General features: G+C 38.1%; 1 protein-coding gene across 1 annotated transcript in view; it reads right to left on the minus strand.

Annotated features, from left to right (window-relative positions):
* Nucleotides 1-1,194: 1,194 nt before the first annotated feature.
* The window catches only part of LOC134633282 (zinc transporter ZIP11-like), a 153,953-nt gene continuing 136,531 nt past the window's right edge, over nt 1,195-18,616 (minus strand). The window contains exons 7-10 of the mRNA XM_063482160.1: nt 4,191-4,260; nt 2,095-2,193; nt 1,853-2,011; nt 1,195-1,742 (exon numbers count right to left, since the gene is read on the minus strand). Of these exons, the coding sequence (XP_063338230.1) occupies nt 1,664-1,742; nt 1,853-2,011; nt 2,095-2,193; nt 4,191-4,260 (407 nt within the window). The 3' untranslated portion in view covers nt 1,195-1,663. The remainder of the gene's footprint in view (nt 1,743-1,852; nt 2,012-2,094; nt 2,194-4,190; nt 4,261-18,616) is intronic.

Below are 18,616 nucleotides of genomic sequence, written 5' to 3' on the forward strand. Positions count from 1 at the left end.
TCCCCCCTTCCTTCCTATTATTTTGGTATTTTTGTCATACTTAAATGTTTCAGATCATCAAACAGATTTAAATAGTAGACTAAGAAAACACACGTAAACACAACATGCAGTTTCTAAATGAAGGTGTTTATTATTAAAGGGAAAAAATATTTGAGAAAACACTCTGTGGACTGACAACAGCTGAAGTTTCTGGAAGGTGTGTGTCCCATTATACATCATACCAGCAGTAAAATATGGTGGTGGTAGTGTGATAGACTTTGTGGTAAATGGAATCCTGTCGTCTACCAAAACATCCTGAAGGAGAATGTTCGACCTTCTGTTTGTGACCTCAAACTGAAGCACACTTGGGTTCTGGAGCAGGACAATGATCCAAAACACACCAGCAAGTCCATCTCTGAATGGCCTAAGAAAAACAAAATAAAGACTTTGGATTGGCTTAGTCCTGACCTGACTCTGATTGAGATGCTGTGGCATGACCTTAAAAAGCTGGTTTATGCTTGAAACCCATCCAATGAGGCTGAAATAAAACGATTCTGCAAAGATGAGTGGGCCAAAATTATTCCAAAGTGCTGTAAAAGCCTCATTGCCAGTTATCACAAATGCTTGATTGCAGTTGTTGCTGCTAAGGGTGGGCCAACCAGTTATTAGGCTAAGGGGGTAATCACTTTTTCACACAGGGCCGAGCAGATTTGGATTTTTACCCCTTCCCTAATAATAAACACTATAATTTAGAAACTGCATTATTTGTTTATCTTTCTCTAATATGGTTCAGATGAAACAAACATACAAAAACCAGGAAGAGCGTAAACACTTTTTCACACCACTGTATAAAGGTTACATTTTTTATGGCTATTGTGCTTTTTACTGTTGTGAGAGGTACTTTCATAGATTACAAAAGATTAGTCGATGAACAAATACCAGATCCTATAACACGGTAAAAAACAAAAGGTCTGAAAATAGACTACTGTTCAAATCAAATCAATACCGACAACACCACATCTCAAAATAAAAGCATCATAATCCCGGGACATTAGATTGCATGTTTGAAATATTTAGGTTGAACATGTTCCATTAAAGAGCATGTAGCTGCAAAGTGTCATATTTGAAATGCCATAATTCAACACACCATAATCATACTGTCTGGTTTCTTAATGATGACAAGACGACTGATGTAGAAATGTTGTAATTATTTATTTTCACTCCCATACAACAGCAAGCCAAACACCAGAGTTCAAGTATCGTGATCATTAGGGAAATGGACGAAACAAAACCCAACACATTCATTTTAACTTAACAGAACAGAAATTATCTGTACTTATAATATTGTTTCTAAACTTAAAAGCTATATAGTCCCAACAAAACATTCTCCAGCCCTGGAATATGAATATTCATTTAAATATTCAGAAATTAATTCCTTAATGAAATATCTGACATGAAAAACATGTCAGCTGCTCTCAGGAAATCACTGTTAAAATGTGAATGACAAAAGTTAAAAGTTCAAGTATGATCATCCTTCCAAACCTGATCAATTTTATGATCAACAATTAAAACTAAATGCATAAACAGTGTTTGAGAATCAAACACTAATTTTGGTCCCCCTTTTACTTAAAATACAAGTTGCATCATGATGTCCAGTGAGGGATCGCCGGTCCTCATGGTGATCTCAGCCTAGACCCACATCTAGTGACATCATCACTACAAAGCCTAGGATGGAGGTCCAGGATGCCAGCTTTCCGTTTCCACTGGTGATGCCAAGTTGAAGCAAAGGATAATAGATTAGACCTCTTGCACAAGTAATCTAGCTTTGACCCCCCCCCCCACCCCAAAAATAACTCCTCTTTTTCACTCTTACCTGACTTGCGCCTCAGGTATGATGTCATCCACCACCACATAGACCATCGCTCCGGCAGCAAATGCCAACGCGTACGGCAATAGAGGTTCTGCCAGAACAACAGCTACGGCGCCGAGCAGCCCGGCAATAGGCTCCACCATACCGCTAAGCTGACCATACCTGAAGGAAGAACACCAACAATGAAGGCAGCTGCATATTGTTCAAAGATTGATGAGTGAGTAGAAACCTGTGTTTTCCCCTACCAGAAGGCTCTCCATGTTGAGACCCCTGACCCACGGAGGGGCAGGCTCACTGCCAGCCCTTCAGGGAAATTCTGGATTCCGATACCAATGGCCAAATTTCTGATGGAACACAAACAATCAGTCACCCAACTTTTCTTTACAAGAAATATTATGAAATATTAAGCTGGCCACCAAATGTGCCATGATGAAGTGGGAAGACAAGAGTGAAAGTCTTCAGGCTGAAAGGACAACATTAGTATTTACTTTGCTGCTTTGAGTATAAACTCATTGTTATTGCATGAAACCTTTTTTATATTTGTAAATCTTAGGAATTTTGTGGATAATTTGTGTGCAACCTTTATGCTTACATCTGCATCAGATCTACGTTGTAACTTGCACCATAACTGGAACCCCATTTTAACCCTACACCGAAACCTTCAACGTAATTTGACATACACCTCCCAAGAAATGTAACTACATGTAGGGTGGATGCATACAATAACAACTTGAATGGTGAGGAAGGTTTCGGTGTAGGGATAAAAGGAGTTTCCAGTTACTGTGTAATTTATCACACAGATTTCCCAAATTTGAAACTTTTGTAATAATCAGTCATCAGACATTGAAGCCAAACCAGAGTAAACTGTTCATTTGGCTAGCTTTGATGTGTCTCCCAGCACAGTGTCAAGGAGGAGATGGGCTGTTACTCCAGGAGAGCTGGATAGGGCCCCAGGTCCTCAACTCAATAAACAGGACTGGTATCTCCTCCTTTGGCAAGGAGGAAAATGATGAGCTCTGCCAGAGCCCCAACAGAACACTGGTGTCAATGTCTCTGACCAAAAAAAAAAAATCAGAAAAAGACTTCATGAAGGTGGGCTGAGGGCCCAGCATCCTCTACTGGGCCCTGTGCTTAATGCCCAGTGCCACGTAGCCCGATTGGCATTTGCCATTGAATACCAGAATTGGAAGGTCAACCGCACAGATCAGAGGAGTTCACCCTGAGCTTGCTCCCAAGCTTCAGAAAGGGTCTGGATAAGCTGCGGGGACCAGTTTGGTTTGTTTGCCATGGGTCAGTGATGATGTGGGGAGGCAGGTCCATGGAGCGGGACCCAGAAGTCCACAGATTAGGCAAAGCCACCCTGACTGCTATTACATATTGGGATGAAATCCTTAAACTCATTGTCAGACCCCACACTGGTGCAGTGGGTCCTGGGTTTAACAATATTTTTTAATAAGTGCTGCAGCCTGTGTTTAATCACTATCTACAAGTGTAGTTTAACTCCACTGCTTTTGGTAGTGAGTGTAACTGAAACTGCAATCACACTGTTAGCAGATCAAAGTGTTACCTCGTTTCTATTTGAAAACAATCAGGTCTTTAACAATCTTAATGCTTTTTCAGATCCACAGATAAACATGCAGCTGCTTCAAAAGACTAGGCTGCTGGCTTAGAAAAGGTTTGCTGGGCTCTCCAACTGTATCGCCAGTACCAGAATATAACCACTAGGTGTCAGCAGCACACAACAGAGAACAGTTATGGGATCATTTATATACTATTACATTGTTGGATACTCACATTAGCCATAGCCAACATTTCAAATACTAAGGTTAGTTCTTTAAACGCTCATGTCAGCTTTGTGTGATATCAAGATGAGGGGATATCCTGATTGTGATTATTTCAGACACACAGCACTGAAGTCCCCTCGCTTGCTGTTAAAATCTTGAGTTTACGAGGAGCGGCCAATCAAAAGACAGCTCATTGTAAAGGGAAATGACCTAAAACTGAGAACAAATTATAGACTATGGGTTTCTCCCTCCCTTCTTTTGAACTGTGAATTGTCCAAAGCTCATAAAAACAATATGGAGCTAAAAATGAGCATAAGAAAAGCCAACCATTTCAGCTTCAGTATTAAACTCAACTATCTGAAGTTTTTAATGTAGTAATAATCAGTCAGAGAGCTTGTGAACAGATAACCTGAACCATAACTGTCTCCAGCTGCAATGACGGATAAAATGCTCAACAGCCAAATTAATAGACCAGTCAATAAACCAAGAATCCATTTTTCACAACTTCAGAAAGGCCGTGTGTTGTATTTGTTTCTCAGGTTTTACATCAGTCTTACCTGGCACTCTCAAAGGTAGCAGATGTTGTCTTTCCTACAGCTCCAAAACCAACACCTACTGCCAAGCCCTCTGCAGAGACACAAACAGTTGATCTTTGTTAGCGTATGTCCTTGGGCTTCTCTGTTACACAGGAATAAGAGCAGTTTAAGAGGATGGATGAAAGAAGAACATGTTGGCAAACTGTAGATGATAACAAAATACGTGAAGAAAATCAGCATGGACAGAAAGTCTGTGTACTGTGAAAGAAAAATACTAGGTGCTGTCTTTTCAAACAGGAAACCGATCTATTAACAGCAAAACGCCTGTGGAGGTTTCCAGTCTGAAGGATGGCCTTGCTGTTAACAAACAGATTTCTATTATGAAACCTGCTATACGTGGATATGCAGCCCTTGTGGGATGGAGACTGTAGATTGAAATATGATTGCTGAACTGCTGATCTGTGACTGAGTGTAAATATAAGAAATTAGGTCTTGTGTTTTTTTTGTTTTTGTTTTTCCCTATAAGGTGCTGGGAATTGTCTGCTTTAGGTTCTACAGATAGTGAGGCTGTAGAATGGGAAAGCCTCTTTATCTGTGCTGTGAGGGCTTCTTTAAAGTTGGGACCAGTGTGTAGAAGCCAGTCTGTCTGCCTCTCTGTACACTCTGAGCAGCAGCCCTCTCCTCTGATGTCCCATTTGTCTCATTTGTCATGCCTGCCACATATATTTAAAGTACACACTATTCAAACTGAAAGTGAAAAGGTCACAGGGTATCTATAATGAGTGTTTGTGTGTGTGTGGCCTGCTTCAAACACTGACAAGCAAACACATCCTGTCATGCCATTAACAGCTATGTTGTTACAAGCTACAACCTGCTGATTCATAGTCTCTTTATTTATTTATTTTCTTTATGCACAGCTAGGATTAAAAAAAAACAAGGCAGGAACAAGAATCAAGGGTAAAACTGTGCCTGGAGGAGGTTTGCACAGCATTTAGAATCACGTGTGACACACTGATTAAATTACAGAAACATTTAAAGCACCATTAACAAACGTTTTTCTTTACTAATTTTTGCTGTGTTTGTTAATCCAACCTTTTATCTACAGACACAGCATGTTACCTTCTTAGTACTAGCTTGTTAGTAACCAAATTAATGCTTTTAAACAGAGTTCAGCCTAAATTGTACTTGGAGAGGGTCACAGAGGGTGTGATTAAAATAAAAGATAACATCATGGTTTCTGCTCTTTTGCTAACTTCTATTCATTTCTTTACATTTTATATATTAATTTAGAGCCCCTCCCTGAGCCTGGTTCTGCTGGAGGTTTCTTCCTGTTAAAAGGGAGTTTTTCCTTCTCACTGTCGCCAAAGTGCTTGCTCATAGGAGGTCATATGATTGTTGGGGTTTTCTCTGTATGTGTTAATGAAGGGTCTACTTTACAATATAAAGCGCCTTGAGGCGACTGTTGTTGTGATTTGGTGCTGTATAAATAAAACTGAATTGAATTGAAGTATGACTGAGCTCCAGCAGGCCTAAATTACCTCATGTTCTAATAAATAAGCTGCAGACAGGAAGTGTTTTTCTTTTACAGTCCACGGTAACATTTATATTTAATTTTTTTTTTTTTGTGCAAAACTCTTGAGCCACTTCTCATTTCTGTATATTTTGTTAGGAAAATGGGAAGCGCGTGCAGCCATGTACTGAAACAAACACATGGAAATACAGAATATAAGCCAGAATTTGTACAATATTTAGGAGGTGAAAGTCAATATTTGGTATGCTCAGCTTTTTAGGGACATTAAAACTCTTCTTTGGATGTTGGCTGCCTTTTGTTCTGTTCCACCCTGCTTAAAAAAGTTGAGGGCAGGCCAATTCAGACTGATCGTGTTCCATTATGTTATTTCTTGTATGCTTTTACAGCACTGGCAGTGTTTTTGACATCATCATCATGCTGAAAAATGAAGCCGTCAGATGCTTTCCAGCTAGTATTGCATGGTTGAAAAAAATATTTCCTTCAATTTTAACCTAATCCCCACCCCTCCTGGCTAAAAGCCCGAAATCCTGACCGAGCCTCCACTCCGTTTTACAGACAACTGTAGGCACTCACTGCATGTCTCTCTCGACGTCCTCCTTAAATATTGACCACCATTTAAACCAAGAATTGACATTTGACTCCATAAGACCTGCTGCCACTGATTTTCACTCCAGTTCTCGTGTCATCCGTCATACCCCAGATTCAACCCGATTTCCATTCTTTAAGTACGTCTTAAAGACGACAGATGCTCAGTCATTGAGACCATTTCTGATGGTGATAATGAGTGATGGTGATCAACTGAAGAGCCAGGTGTATCACTCAGGCCCTGTCAGCTGAATTGATTTCCTCTGACGTCAGATACTGTTCTACCGATAATCATCAACTCAGCCACATTTTATTATGCTCTCTATTTGTCAAGTTGTTAAAGGTTTTTTAAGGACACACTGCATACCATGAAACATGACACATTTTCAGCTCTTTGGGGATCACCTCTTTCCTGCCAAAATACTGTTTGATGTTTGTCAGACTGTGTTTGCGAGTTGTCTGTCATTCGAGTTAGGTAACTTTTTTTTTATGTTCAGCTGATTCATAGGTCAGTGTTAAGAGGCTTAAAAACCAAGACTGAAAATGAGTGAGAAAAAACTCTCAAAAGCCTGGAGAACTGGTGCTCAAGACCAAGAGGGGTGACACAACACAAGGTACTTCTAGTAATTTGTCCTGTTGTAGAAACAATCTTGAAAGAACAAAGTTTTCTGATCTTCTCTTGGTAATTTCAAAGGGTTTAAAACACTTTTTCCTTCTAAAAGTATTTCACCTCTTGTATACAAAAACAAGTAGAATGTGAATAAGAGAGATAAATGAAGCAACAAGAAGATAAAATAAAGAGTGGAACGCTAACACAGAGGCCAAAAAAAGTAACAGGATGTTTATCTAGGAACCAGATGTCCCTGCAAAACAGACTTCTCCAGCTGAGGTACCACTTCATCACAATCTAACACCTGTTATTACCTCCCATAACGACACATACTAGTTCTTATCAACCTCCCGCTGGCTCATTACAGGCAGACACAGTGTAGTGGCATTATGGGGAAAAAACCCACCCTTTGGGTACGCTGTGGGTCTGCTTTACTATCCATCTTAATCCTCTGAAACAGTCTGAAATGCCGAAGGGCCAGTAAAAAAATCTGGCACTGAAAAACCTTCAACTGTGTTTGAATAAAACATAAGCTGTGAGAGTTTCACTGTTTGGAGCTGCTTGCGCAAGGCTAGAGGCACACTAGAAGTTTTCAAAATCAGCTGCTTTAAATGCTAAGGAAATTACATCAGCTACTTGGATAACACCTAAATAATTAGGATGAGTTTCAGCATTAACACTTGTGTGCTCTTTTGAATGAAGAATTAGAGTTTTCTGACAACAGCTGCTGACCTCTAGTCCTGCTTCACAGCTGAGGAATCCACTGGGCTGGAAGCTTTTCTTCCAAAGCACAGTCCAGAGCTAGCAGGGGAGTGGTAAACACACACACACCTGTCAGGTTTTATCCCTGAGCCCTATGTTTTACTGTCTTTGCTTGCATCTCGTGGCATTTAAATGCATACCTTGTGGATTGTTAAAATACTGTGGAGGAAAAAAAAATTCTTGTACCTTCCTGACGTCCTCCACAAATCAAGTCTTAGAAGAAAGGCTGAGTAGGAATAAACTGCACTGTTTTATTTTATTGAGTTTTTTTATTTATTCTTCGTTGAAATCTTTTGCCGTGCACAGAAAACAATAGGTCACCAAGCGCCTCAATCACCATGGAAATTGTGAATCATATGCTATGGCCTTTACAGTCACCATTCTGTGTCAGCTCACACTCTCCACCACTGCCATCGAACACTAAATGAGGGAATATTTTCTGGAAACACGGAGTTCCTGCCCTCAGTTTAAATTCAGAGAACAGAGTTTTAAATAGAGAAACTATGAGAACGAGCAGTCAAACTGTTCATACAGACAATTTCTCACTCTATGGTATTACAATCATACTGCCTAAAAAACACAGTTAAATAAGGAACCTGGACAAAGGCCATGGTATAAAGTCACAATATGTTTTTACTGTGCCACAGAGCTTTTGTTAAAAACCAAACCATTACTATGCTCCCTGTGTTGTAGCGTCATCAGGATGCTACAACACAGAGCAAACACCATCCCCACTGACACAGCGGCCAGGGAGGCAGAAGAACATCACATCAAGAAGGCCCTGAGTAAATGTGGTTATCCCAGTTGGATTTTTGTCAAAGCTGGAAAGACACCTAAAGAAAGCTCCAGCCGATCCAGGAGAGAAGGACAACCGCTGCCCAAGCGAAAACCTGTAGTGATCCCATATGTGTCAGGAGTATCAGAACAGTTGAGACGCATTTTTTCTAAACACCGGGTCTCTGTGGCTTTTAAACCCCAAAACACGCTGAGCCAAAAATTGGTCCACCCCAAGGATCGGGTCCCCCGACACAAACAGAGTAACATAGTGAACTCTGTTAAGTGCCAGGAGGATTGCCAGGATTTATACATCAGGGAAACCAAACAACCTCTGGTGAAGCGGATGGCACAACACAGAAGAGCTACCTCGTCAGGCCAGGACTCTGCAGTCTATTTACACCTACAGGCCAGTGGACACTCTTTCAATGATGAGGATGTACACATCCTGGACAGGGAGGAACGCTGGTTTGAGCGCGGAGTCAAGGAGGCAATTTACGTGAAAAGGGAAAGACCATCTCTGAATCGAGGAGGGGGCCTAAGGGTACATCTTTCACCATCTTACAATGCTGTGATTGCAGCCATTCCCCAACTCTCTGTGAATGGTACTCATGGCCATTGATCAGTGTTCTTTGATCAGTGGGTTTTGGTCAGTGGTTGTTGATCAATGGTCATGAGAATTTGCATAATTATGATTAAGGAACTGACCTCCCAGCCCATTGTTCCTTCAGTGGGCTGGTTTCAGTCATTATGCAAATGTACTGTTTATAAGATTGGAAACCTGCAGTCAGCTGAGACTGAAGAAGTCACTTGGATGAGTGACGATACGTTTCTCCCACAGAACGCTACGTCCAGATGAACAGAATCAACTTTTGGAGACATTGCTATGCTCATTTCCACCTCCATAATTTTAATCACTGGACTCTGTTAGAGTGGCTTTGAGTGATCCACAGTTTAATATGATTCCTATTTATCTCTTAGTGGCCCTTGGTTCAGCCTTTCAGTTTCCTGCCTCCTTCCTTTAAAGATGCCAACTCTCATTTTAAAAAACCCAATGTGTCTGCTTTACTTCAATCATTTTTTTTGAAGTTAATTGGTGATTCTAACTTGACAGATAAGTAAGAATTGTTTGTATTTTTATGCATGCGTAGCTTTTGTTAAGCCTAACCATACATTAATTTTTTCAATATGGAAAAACTTCTGTTCAACTAACATAAAACTAGTATCTTATAGGGGTGGGGGAAAAAATCGATACTGTGTAGTATCGTGATATTTTGTTTGCTAATAATGTATCGATACAGGGACAGCAGAAATCAATATTTTGTTACAAAAGAAGTTTTTGTGGACTGGAACATGCTCTGACTTCAGAGCATGTTGATCAGCTCCTTTTTCTGAGCAAGAATCCTGACATTCCTTCACTGTCCAAATGTGTTTAACTTTTTTATGGCAGCAATAAACATGACAGTTTACTTATTTTAATTTAAGACATGTTTTATTTTAATTAAGTTTAAAACTTTTTTATTTAATGTAAAATTATATTTTGTTTTAATTTACTTTCAAATTCTTCAGTTGCTGAAGGGGCTGCATAGTTTTCACAAATTGCATAGTTCAGAATAGCTATAATTGTACCAGATGGTTGCATTCAGTTAAGTTGGACTAGACTGAAATACAAACCGTTCAGTTTGTCAACAATAAAACTGACTGAAATGAGAGAAAGACTGAGTGTGAGACTTTGTTATTAGATAAAATGAATATTGATAAAGTTTACCTTTATGTACAGAATCTGAATATCGCAAAATATTTTAAAAAATTGCAATAATATCGTATCGTGGGATGTATGGTGATTCCCACCTCTAGTATCTTATAAATATACTGTTACTGTTGATTACAGAAAAAACTAATTACATTTAAAAAAGGAATAGAAAAAAATTAAAATGTATTTACATTTTCAAGAAATAATATTTTATTTCGAATATATTATTTTTGTTTTTTGCTTTGTTCTTTTAGAATATCATTTAAGAGGTTTTCTAGTGCAGTGAAATTTAGATAAGGGTATGCTTACATATGTTTACTATGATTACACAAACACTATGTAGGAGTAGGTAATGAATAATGGGGGTATCAAATAGTAAATAACCGGACATGAATAACTTGAGCTTATTACATAACATTATACTACAGTATATTTCTCACTATGTAGACAGCTCATTCTCTTTCTCATGACAGCTCTTCTTTTAGAGACACATTCTGGGTTTAACTTTAAAGAAAGGTGGACGTGAAATGTAAAGACTGGGTCAAATGTAAAATGCTATTTATTGCCAATACAAAGGCAGAAGAGTTTTAAACATGCCTTTAAAAATAAGACTTTTTTTTAATGAAAGTTTGACCTTATTTGACTTTGAAGAAGAGGTCAGAGGTCAAAAGTAATGTGATGTTTAGAATCCTCATATATCATTTCCTAAATGCCTCAATGTTGTCAATACAAACCATGGCAGTAAGAAACATAGCGTTAAATAGCTTTGTGTAGCATTATCAGGTTGACCTTCAGATCAATCTATGGACCTCTAAGGAGAGGTCAGAGGTCAAACGTAACATGATATTTTACATTTTTATGTGTTTGTTTTCTATATGTCGAAAGTACTCACCACATTCAAGCATGATCATTTCTAAGGCTTTTTGTTAAATACTGACCAATCAATCATTACGCTGACCTTAAATATCTTGGTTTCTTGGCTCTCTGTTGATATATCCTTTCTCTTCATGCTGGAAGTTGGAAATAAACACCCCAGAGTCTCATTCCCTCACACCCACTGCATTTACACAGATGTGTGTGGAAAGCCATTATGTGCAGCTATGCAACATTTGTGCCACACAGTTAGCTTCTTTGTGAATGGACAGATAGGTGCGAGTCCAATGTTGACTTATTTTGTTCCTTTCTTTAAAAATGTCAAATGTGGCTTCTATATTTGGTTCTAATGGCTCTAAAGATCATTTTCTAGGTGATTTAGTCATTGTGTGCGGTCTGGTTCACTGGAACAGTCTTACCCACATCTGTTTCTCTACTGCTTATTCTTTTCCCTTTCCTGTTGATCTCATGGTAGACCTGACTACAGTGACTTGCTACCCATTTTGTAATACAAAGTGCAGTTTAATTATTCACTTTTAATTCAAGAAATTGATTAAATAGATGTTTTGGACATGGGGTTATACTTTAGGATCACTTATTTGTGTCATCTGATAGCTAAAATTAGTGACTTTAACCTCCTAGGACCCGGTGTCCACATATGTGGACATCACATTTTGGGTTGCCTGGACCACAATGCTAAATTTTGCTCTACAAGGACCTGATATCCCACTTACGAGGACATCATACTGCCACTGTTTTATCGAAATTTAAAACAAATGTCTTCATATGTGGATATCAGGCTCTTGTAGAGCAAAATCAGATAAAAAGATAATTCTTTGTTTTTACATTCATCAGGTCCCAGTCAGCACAAATTGCAAAGAGAAATTTAAAATGCATGCCATGAAAGAGTTCGGGTCTTAGGAGGTTAAACCTGATTGGCTGTGCTTTCTAAACAGAAGGTTTTGAGACCAAGCTGGTTGGACACCTCATGTTTACTGTGAGAAAGTGATCTGAAGCCTTAGATTTTAGCTTATGGGGGCTAATCGTTCATATGCTAAACTATTTAAAACATTGTAGTATTGTATACATGCGGCCCGGTACCAAACGACTCACGGGCCGGTACCGGTCTGTGGCCCAGGGGTTGGGGACCGCTGAGCTATACTGTTTTATTTTGTGTCTTTTCTCTTCTAAGAGTCAGCTAGATCTAGGTGAATTGTCTGCAACTTCTTGTGAATCTGTTTCTGCATGCAGTTGTGTATGTTTGTGTGTGTCTGCATTGGCTCAGCAACCAGCTCTATCAAATTCCTGCCTAATGTTTTATGCTCTTTTAAGCGACTGTGACAATACTGCTGCTGACAGGCCATTGTCACAGCAGCCGCTCCCTTTCATTTCACCTTCATTTAATCTCCACTCCTCACCCACGGACACACTACTTTTCCCACTGAGTCTGCCATTACTGCAGAACCGATGGGGTTTTACAATAATTGTGCTATTTCTTTTTTACATTATTTCCCAGAGAGAAGTTTATTCCAATCACATCAAAGTCAAGCTGCGTCTTTTTTTTTCTTTTAATCCTCGCCTTTACACGAACAACAAAGCGACATTTCAAATTTGCTATATCCTGCTGCATCACAAAATGCAAACTGCTTGATCAAAACCATGATTTAATACCATGTAATACTTAGCATCAAAAGACACACAAACTTTTGTATTTAAAGTGACTCCAAAGGCCTGGAAGAAACTAGACAAACAGCAGCCTTGATGAAAGTTCTGTTGTAAAATGCACTGAACTCTAAACGATTGTGCATAACAAATTCTCACATAGTGCCTGAGGGTCTTTATTTACCTCAAACAGGTTTAGAAAGACTATGTTTGAACAAACATTAGTCATCAGCTACTCTCTTCTGATTAGCTTCTTTTTGTTTTTCGCTGAATCAGCATATAAACTCAAAACTGCCTCAACTGATGCTTTGCTAATTTAGGGACCATGCACATTAACATAGCACTCATTGAATCAGTCTAACATGAGAGCTCTGAATAACCTTTCTTTAACCTTTCTTTAATTTCCTTTTGCTTGGCTGTTCTTTTAATATTAAGTGTCACTCAAACTTAATTGAACATTTTAAAATATAAAAACCTTAAACCAGCACAAACGGTGCAGTCTTTCCCTTTTCTTTTGGGGAGTTACTAAAGTTAACAAAATGTGGAAGTGACTGGAAAAACAGTTACTCATAGCAGCCCATTAATGTGTGAAATGACTGCTGTGCTGATGGAAATACTGAATCTATCATGTGAGAAATTACAGTACAGGCCAACAAAGCATCTTATCTGACCAGCATCCATAATCAACAACTAATCTGTTTACAATTACACATGATGCACACAAGCAGCAAATCCTTATGCCACAGAAGCTTACTATACCAAGAGATGCTTAAAATTGGCTTGTTTTATTCTTTATTTCTTTTTTAAATGATAAATGAATCATTCAAAAAATTTTGAACCGATTTTATGTTAGCCAATCAGTTAGTCTGGATCTAGATTATAGAGTAAAAAGTAATACAATGTACATACATACATAATTTATGTCTTTAGAAGAATGCCAACAAATCCTGGATAAATACTGGATATTTACTGTAATTATGGATAATTAATGGATAATTACTGGGCAGACAGAGAAAATCCCAGACCTATGTTTTGATATATATTTTTTTTAATTTTGGAAATTTGCATGCTGTGATTATTACTGATTACAGGGACAGCTTATGGCTGTTGAGGCTCTTTATCTCCATTAGTAAAAATGTACTAAAAGCAACATAAGAGTTAACCTTATAGGGAATGTAATCATCCATCCATTCTCTTCCACTTCTCCTGCTGTCTTAGGGTGAGAGGCAGGGTACACCCTGGACAGGTTGCCAGTCTGTCACAGGGCAAAGACATAGACAACCACTCACACTCATATTCACACCTATGGGCAATTTAGAGTTTCCATTTAACGTATCCCCACTAACTGCATGTCATTGGACTGTGGGAGGAAGCTGGAGTACCTGGAGAGAACCCACACAAACACAGTGAGAACATGCAAACTCCATACAGAAAGACCCCGGCAAGGTGGTGGAATTGAACTCAGGACCTTCTTCCTGTGATGCAACAGTGCTAACCACCGTTAGCACTTAATCCAATTTTTTTTTTCCTGGTTGACTTTTTTCCTAACCCAGCTGCTAGTACTAGCGATCAGTGAGCTCCATCCATCACACTAACAGTGAGGAACGCTAATGATGGCAAGAAAAGGTAGCCATAAGTCTCCTACTCAGCCTCTGCTGTGTCTTCAGAGCCTCTTTGAAGATCAGTACACTCTATTTTGCAGCTGCTGTTTGTGTTGTTCAAGGAAAAGTTCACGCCGCATACTGATAGCCTCCCTTCCTACAGGTAAAGACGGGCATCAACATGAAAAATAAGTACACTTTTTGCACCCTTGATAAAGGCACTCAGTGAAAAGCAGATTTTTTTTCCACATAAAATGTGACAAATTACTGCTCAGTATTAGAGTTTTATGTAAAATAGTTTTCTTTCATCAGTCTGAATCAAATGATGAGGTTATTATAGCGCAAAGCCTTCAGTGTTTGTAGTCGATGTTAAATTACATGATTAGTTGGTGAAGAAGCACTTCAAAGAAGCAAACAGGTCCCTCTTATTGCAATTTAGGACTGCAAAATTACCCATAACACCAGTGGGCCTTTTAAACAGGATAAACACTGCTAGTTTATTAAAAAAAATTATAATAATAAAAAAATCTTAAAAGGAGCAAAGTACATATTGCTAGTTTTATGTGCTTTTTCTTTGATGTTATTAATAAAAAAGATACTTTTGGCTTCTTTGTTGTAACAAAGTGTTTGTATCTATGGCTGGACTCAAACCAGCAACCTTCTTGTGGACCGTCACATAATTTTTCCAATGCAGTAAATACTCCACAGCACACTGGTTCCTAATTTTGTGTCTTATGAACCATTTAAGAAACAATCATTTCACACAGAGTTCAATTGGTGACATTATTGTTACAAATAGATGAATAGAAATCAATCAAGCCTGAAGCAGAAAATCATTCAAGCAAGTGAGCTCATTCTTATTAACTACACACTTTATTTTGAGCAAATCGTTACTTGCCCACATCTCAATGTTCAGCTCACAATTCCATTCTATGTTTCCACATTTTCATATTTAAGAACTCTCAAACACAGAACAAGCACAAGGAGGAAGTCACCTGAGACCTTTGGTAACAGGCTGTTATAACCACAGTAAAGAGGTGAAGTAACATTATTAGAGAGTTTCTGCTGTGTTTTTATATAAAACTCTCATTTTCAAATCCTTTCAAATCCAAGGTAAGCAATTTTAACATTTAATAGTTAGAATGGATATCTCATCAAAGGGCAAATATGCATGGACTTTTGAATTATAGTTTATTTATAATTCTGTTGAGGACTTCCAAGACATTAATGTTTTAACTGTGATGATTCATGCTTGAAAGAAATGTATTTTTAATAAACCTGTCAGCTCTGCTGTATAATTCTCCAAATGATACAAATCTAGAAGTTCATTTTAAAAAAGCATGTAGCACTGATTGACACTCAGTGCATTTTTACTTTCACTTTAAATATAGATAATAGAGAGAATATACATTATTTGATTTACTAATGCTGCCCTACATTTAACAGAAATAAGCGTTCATTCAAGACACCAAACCACTGACAAATATCTAAACCGATCTGAGTTTTTCTCAAATACACTTTCAGACTGCAAATGTTCTAATGTTCAAATTCATGTGTGTTTGCTAAACATTTAATATTGTATCACTTTAAAAATGAAGCAGCGATCTGACGGCAGTTTAATACATAATAGTAAAACCACTAAAGTAAATTTTTCATGTGTCTGCATTACTTATAGATAACATGGAGATACTCACTCAACAAGTTAGAAAGTAAAATCAACTTGCATATTCCTCACATGCTCTTTTTTGTGTCTCATCCATCCAAAAAGTTGCAATTATGGTAGCCTACTTAGTGAGTTTATTTGCTATGATGTCTCAACCAATAACAGCAAACATGGAAACTGTTTTTGTACTTTGTACTGCCGTTATAATTATAATTTTAAATGTTATAATTGGAAAGTAGTTTGAAAGAAGAAATACCTAATCTAACATTTGCCTCTATATTGTCAACTCCTGAAAAAGCAGTAAACCTGAAATCAGTGGCACATGTCACATGACCATCTATCTATACGTATATTGAGAGAGAGAAACATTATTTAAAAATGAAAAAAATATAAAGGGCAGGGATAGCTCAGTAGGTAGAGTAGTGGCCCCATGATCGGAAGGTCAGGGGTTTGAATCCACTGAACGGCTGAGGTAGCCCTGAGCAAGGTACCGTCCCTACACACTGCCCACGGGGACTAACACATACACATTACTATTTCAATCTATGTGGATAAAGGTCTTTCTGAAATTTAATATTAGTAGTAGTGTAGTGTTAGCATTACTAACCAGCAACTGGATCTCTCAAGCTATGACAATCACAAAATAAGAAAAAATGTTTTCTCTAATGATTTTTTCCTTTTGTTTTGCTTTAAAACAGTCAAGCTTATACTGAAATATAAACATGTGAAATACAATTGGAGATTTACACTACCGGTCAAAATGTTAGAATGCCCCAATTTTTCCAGTTATTTATTGCAATTCAAGTTGTTCCCCCAAACTGCTCCCCCTCAAAAAAAAAAAATCAGAATTATACAAAAAGGCTTTTTTCAGGGACCGGTAGTGTAAATAACAATCACTGTTGCGTAAGCTAATTTGAAATGATGAGTCTAAACACGAGCATGAGCTTTTTTGTTTTACAAGCTGTATTCTTTTTGTATTTAGTTTTTGAGTTTTGAGTTCAGTGTGTGGCAAAATAGTTCAGCTCTGGAAGCTTAAAAAGTGCTATGATTACTGGCATTTTATTGTACCCCGCAAGCACCTCACATTCCTCTTCAGCAATGTTACAAGTCAATTAAAATAATAAAGTAAATATGGCCTCTGCTTTTATGGAAAAAACAAAAGGGAATGAGTGTTGGGAGTTAAGATTATTTATGCTGCCAATTTAAAATTAACTGGAGACTTTAAAGGTCCACACCGGTCACAGTTTTCCCTCTAACGAGAGGAAAGAATAAGTCCCTGTGAGCATGTAACGACACAAAATTCATAAGCAGATTATAAACAAACAGCAGTTAATTCAGTTACCGACCCTGCTGTTAATTACTTTACCATTCTTTTCTTTTTAAGTATGAACTGTATCTTGACTTAAGTTTTTACATAGTGGCAGATGGGTGGGGGGGGGACAAAAGCCAGACATTTACCGCCGTTTCTCTCTGATGTATGACTGACAGGTTATTAACCTAATTAGCTTATTGGACTTGACAAAACTGTGACTTGTTGACCTCTGAGTAGTGTTTAATAATGCAAGGTCTCTTCCAGAGCAAACCTGTCTATTCGACTGATTTATTTTTTTCATCATTAATATGCCAACAACTTATTTGAAGCGAGAAAGAAAATCAATATGTACATTCAGTGAGCATTCCAGCTGACGCACTACAAAACAGCCTGAGCTGGGAAACAGGCTTTTGTGTATAATGAGCTTTAAAAGAAAAAAGCTGCATTGTTGGTATTCTGTGGAGCTCAGCAGCAGGTGGGTGAATTGTAAATTCAGAGCGACTATACTTGCAACATACATGGTTTACTGCTACACCTCGTGTAACATTTACAGCTTGCTGGCATCCCTAAATGACTCTCCTGCTCACTGACACAGACATGCACACTTTATATTGATCATCATATGGTTGTTGTTTAAATGAGTGTATGATGCATGAACTATTCTCATTTTTCATTTGTATTGATGCACAGTTCACACCACAAACAGACAACCCTGAGTTTGGTCTGACAAGGCTGCTGAGTAGTGCATTCACTTCATCTTCTTATGTCTGTGGGGTTTCTTCTGCTACCTCGCAAACAATGGTCTCTACTTCAATACAAAGAGCTGGAAGGGGGGGAACAGTGATTTAGGACAAACACAATTAAGTTTTTTGCCAGTGAACGCATTAATCAATTCTTAGACAGTGACAGTAATGTATCAATACGAGCAAAAGTAGCAACACAAGTGTATTGAAGTGATATTCTCAATCACAAGAGCCATGATTTTCTTTCCTTTTCATTCATTGACATTATAGTTTTTTGGGTAAGTTAATATAACAACAAAGGGGCCATTAAATTGTACAGCAGTACATCCTACACAAACTGTTTATTATTCAGTCTAGATGCCGATAGATAAATGAATAAGTGTTATATTGACACAAATGGACCGGGTGCCTCTTCCAAAGTTTACTTACACATGTTCAGAGTGCAGCACGTGAGTGGACTGTTAAATCATGTCTGTAAATAGGAATTGTTGGCTCAGTGGACGTGGACTAGCGATTTTTTTTCTTCTTGATCTAATGTAAAGTGTAAACTTTAAATATTTAGCACAGTTCCTAACAAT

Source organism: Pelmatolapia mariae, linkage group LG8 (genome assembly GCF_036321145.2).
Source record: "Pelmatolapia mariae isolate MD_Pm_ZW linkage group LG8, Pm_UMD_F_2, whole genome shotgun sequence".
Taxonomy (NCBI): domain Eukaryota; kingdom Metazoa; phylum Chordata; class Actinopteri; order Cichliformes; family Cichlidae; genus Pelmatolapia; species Pelmatolapia mariae.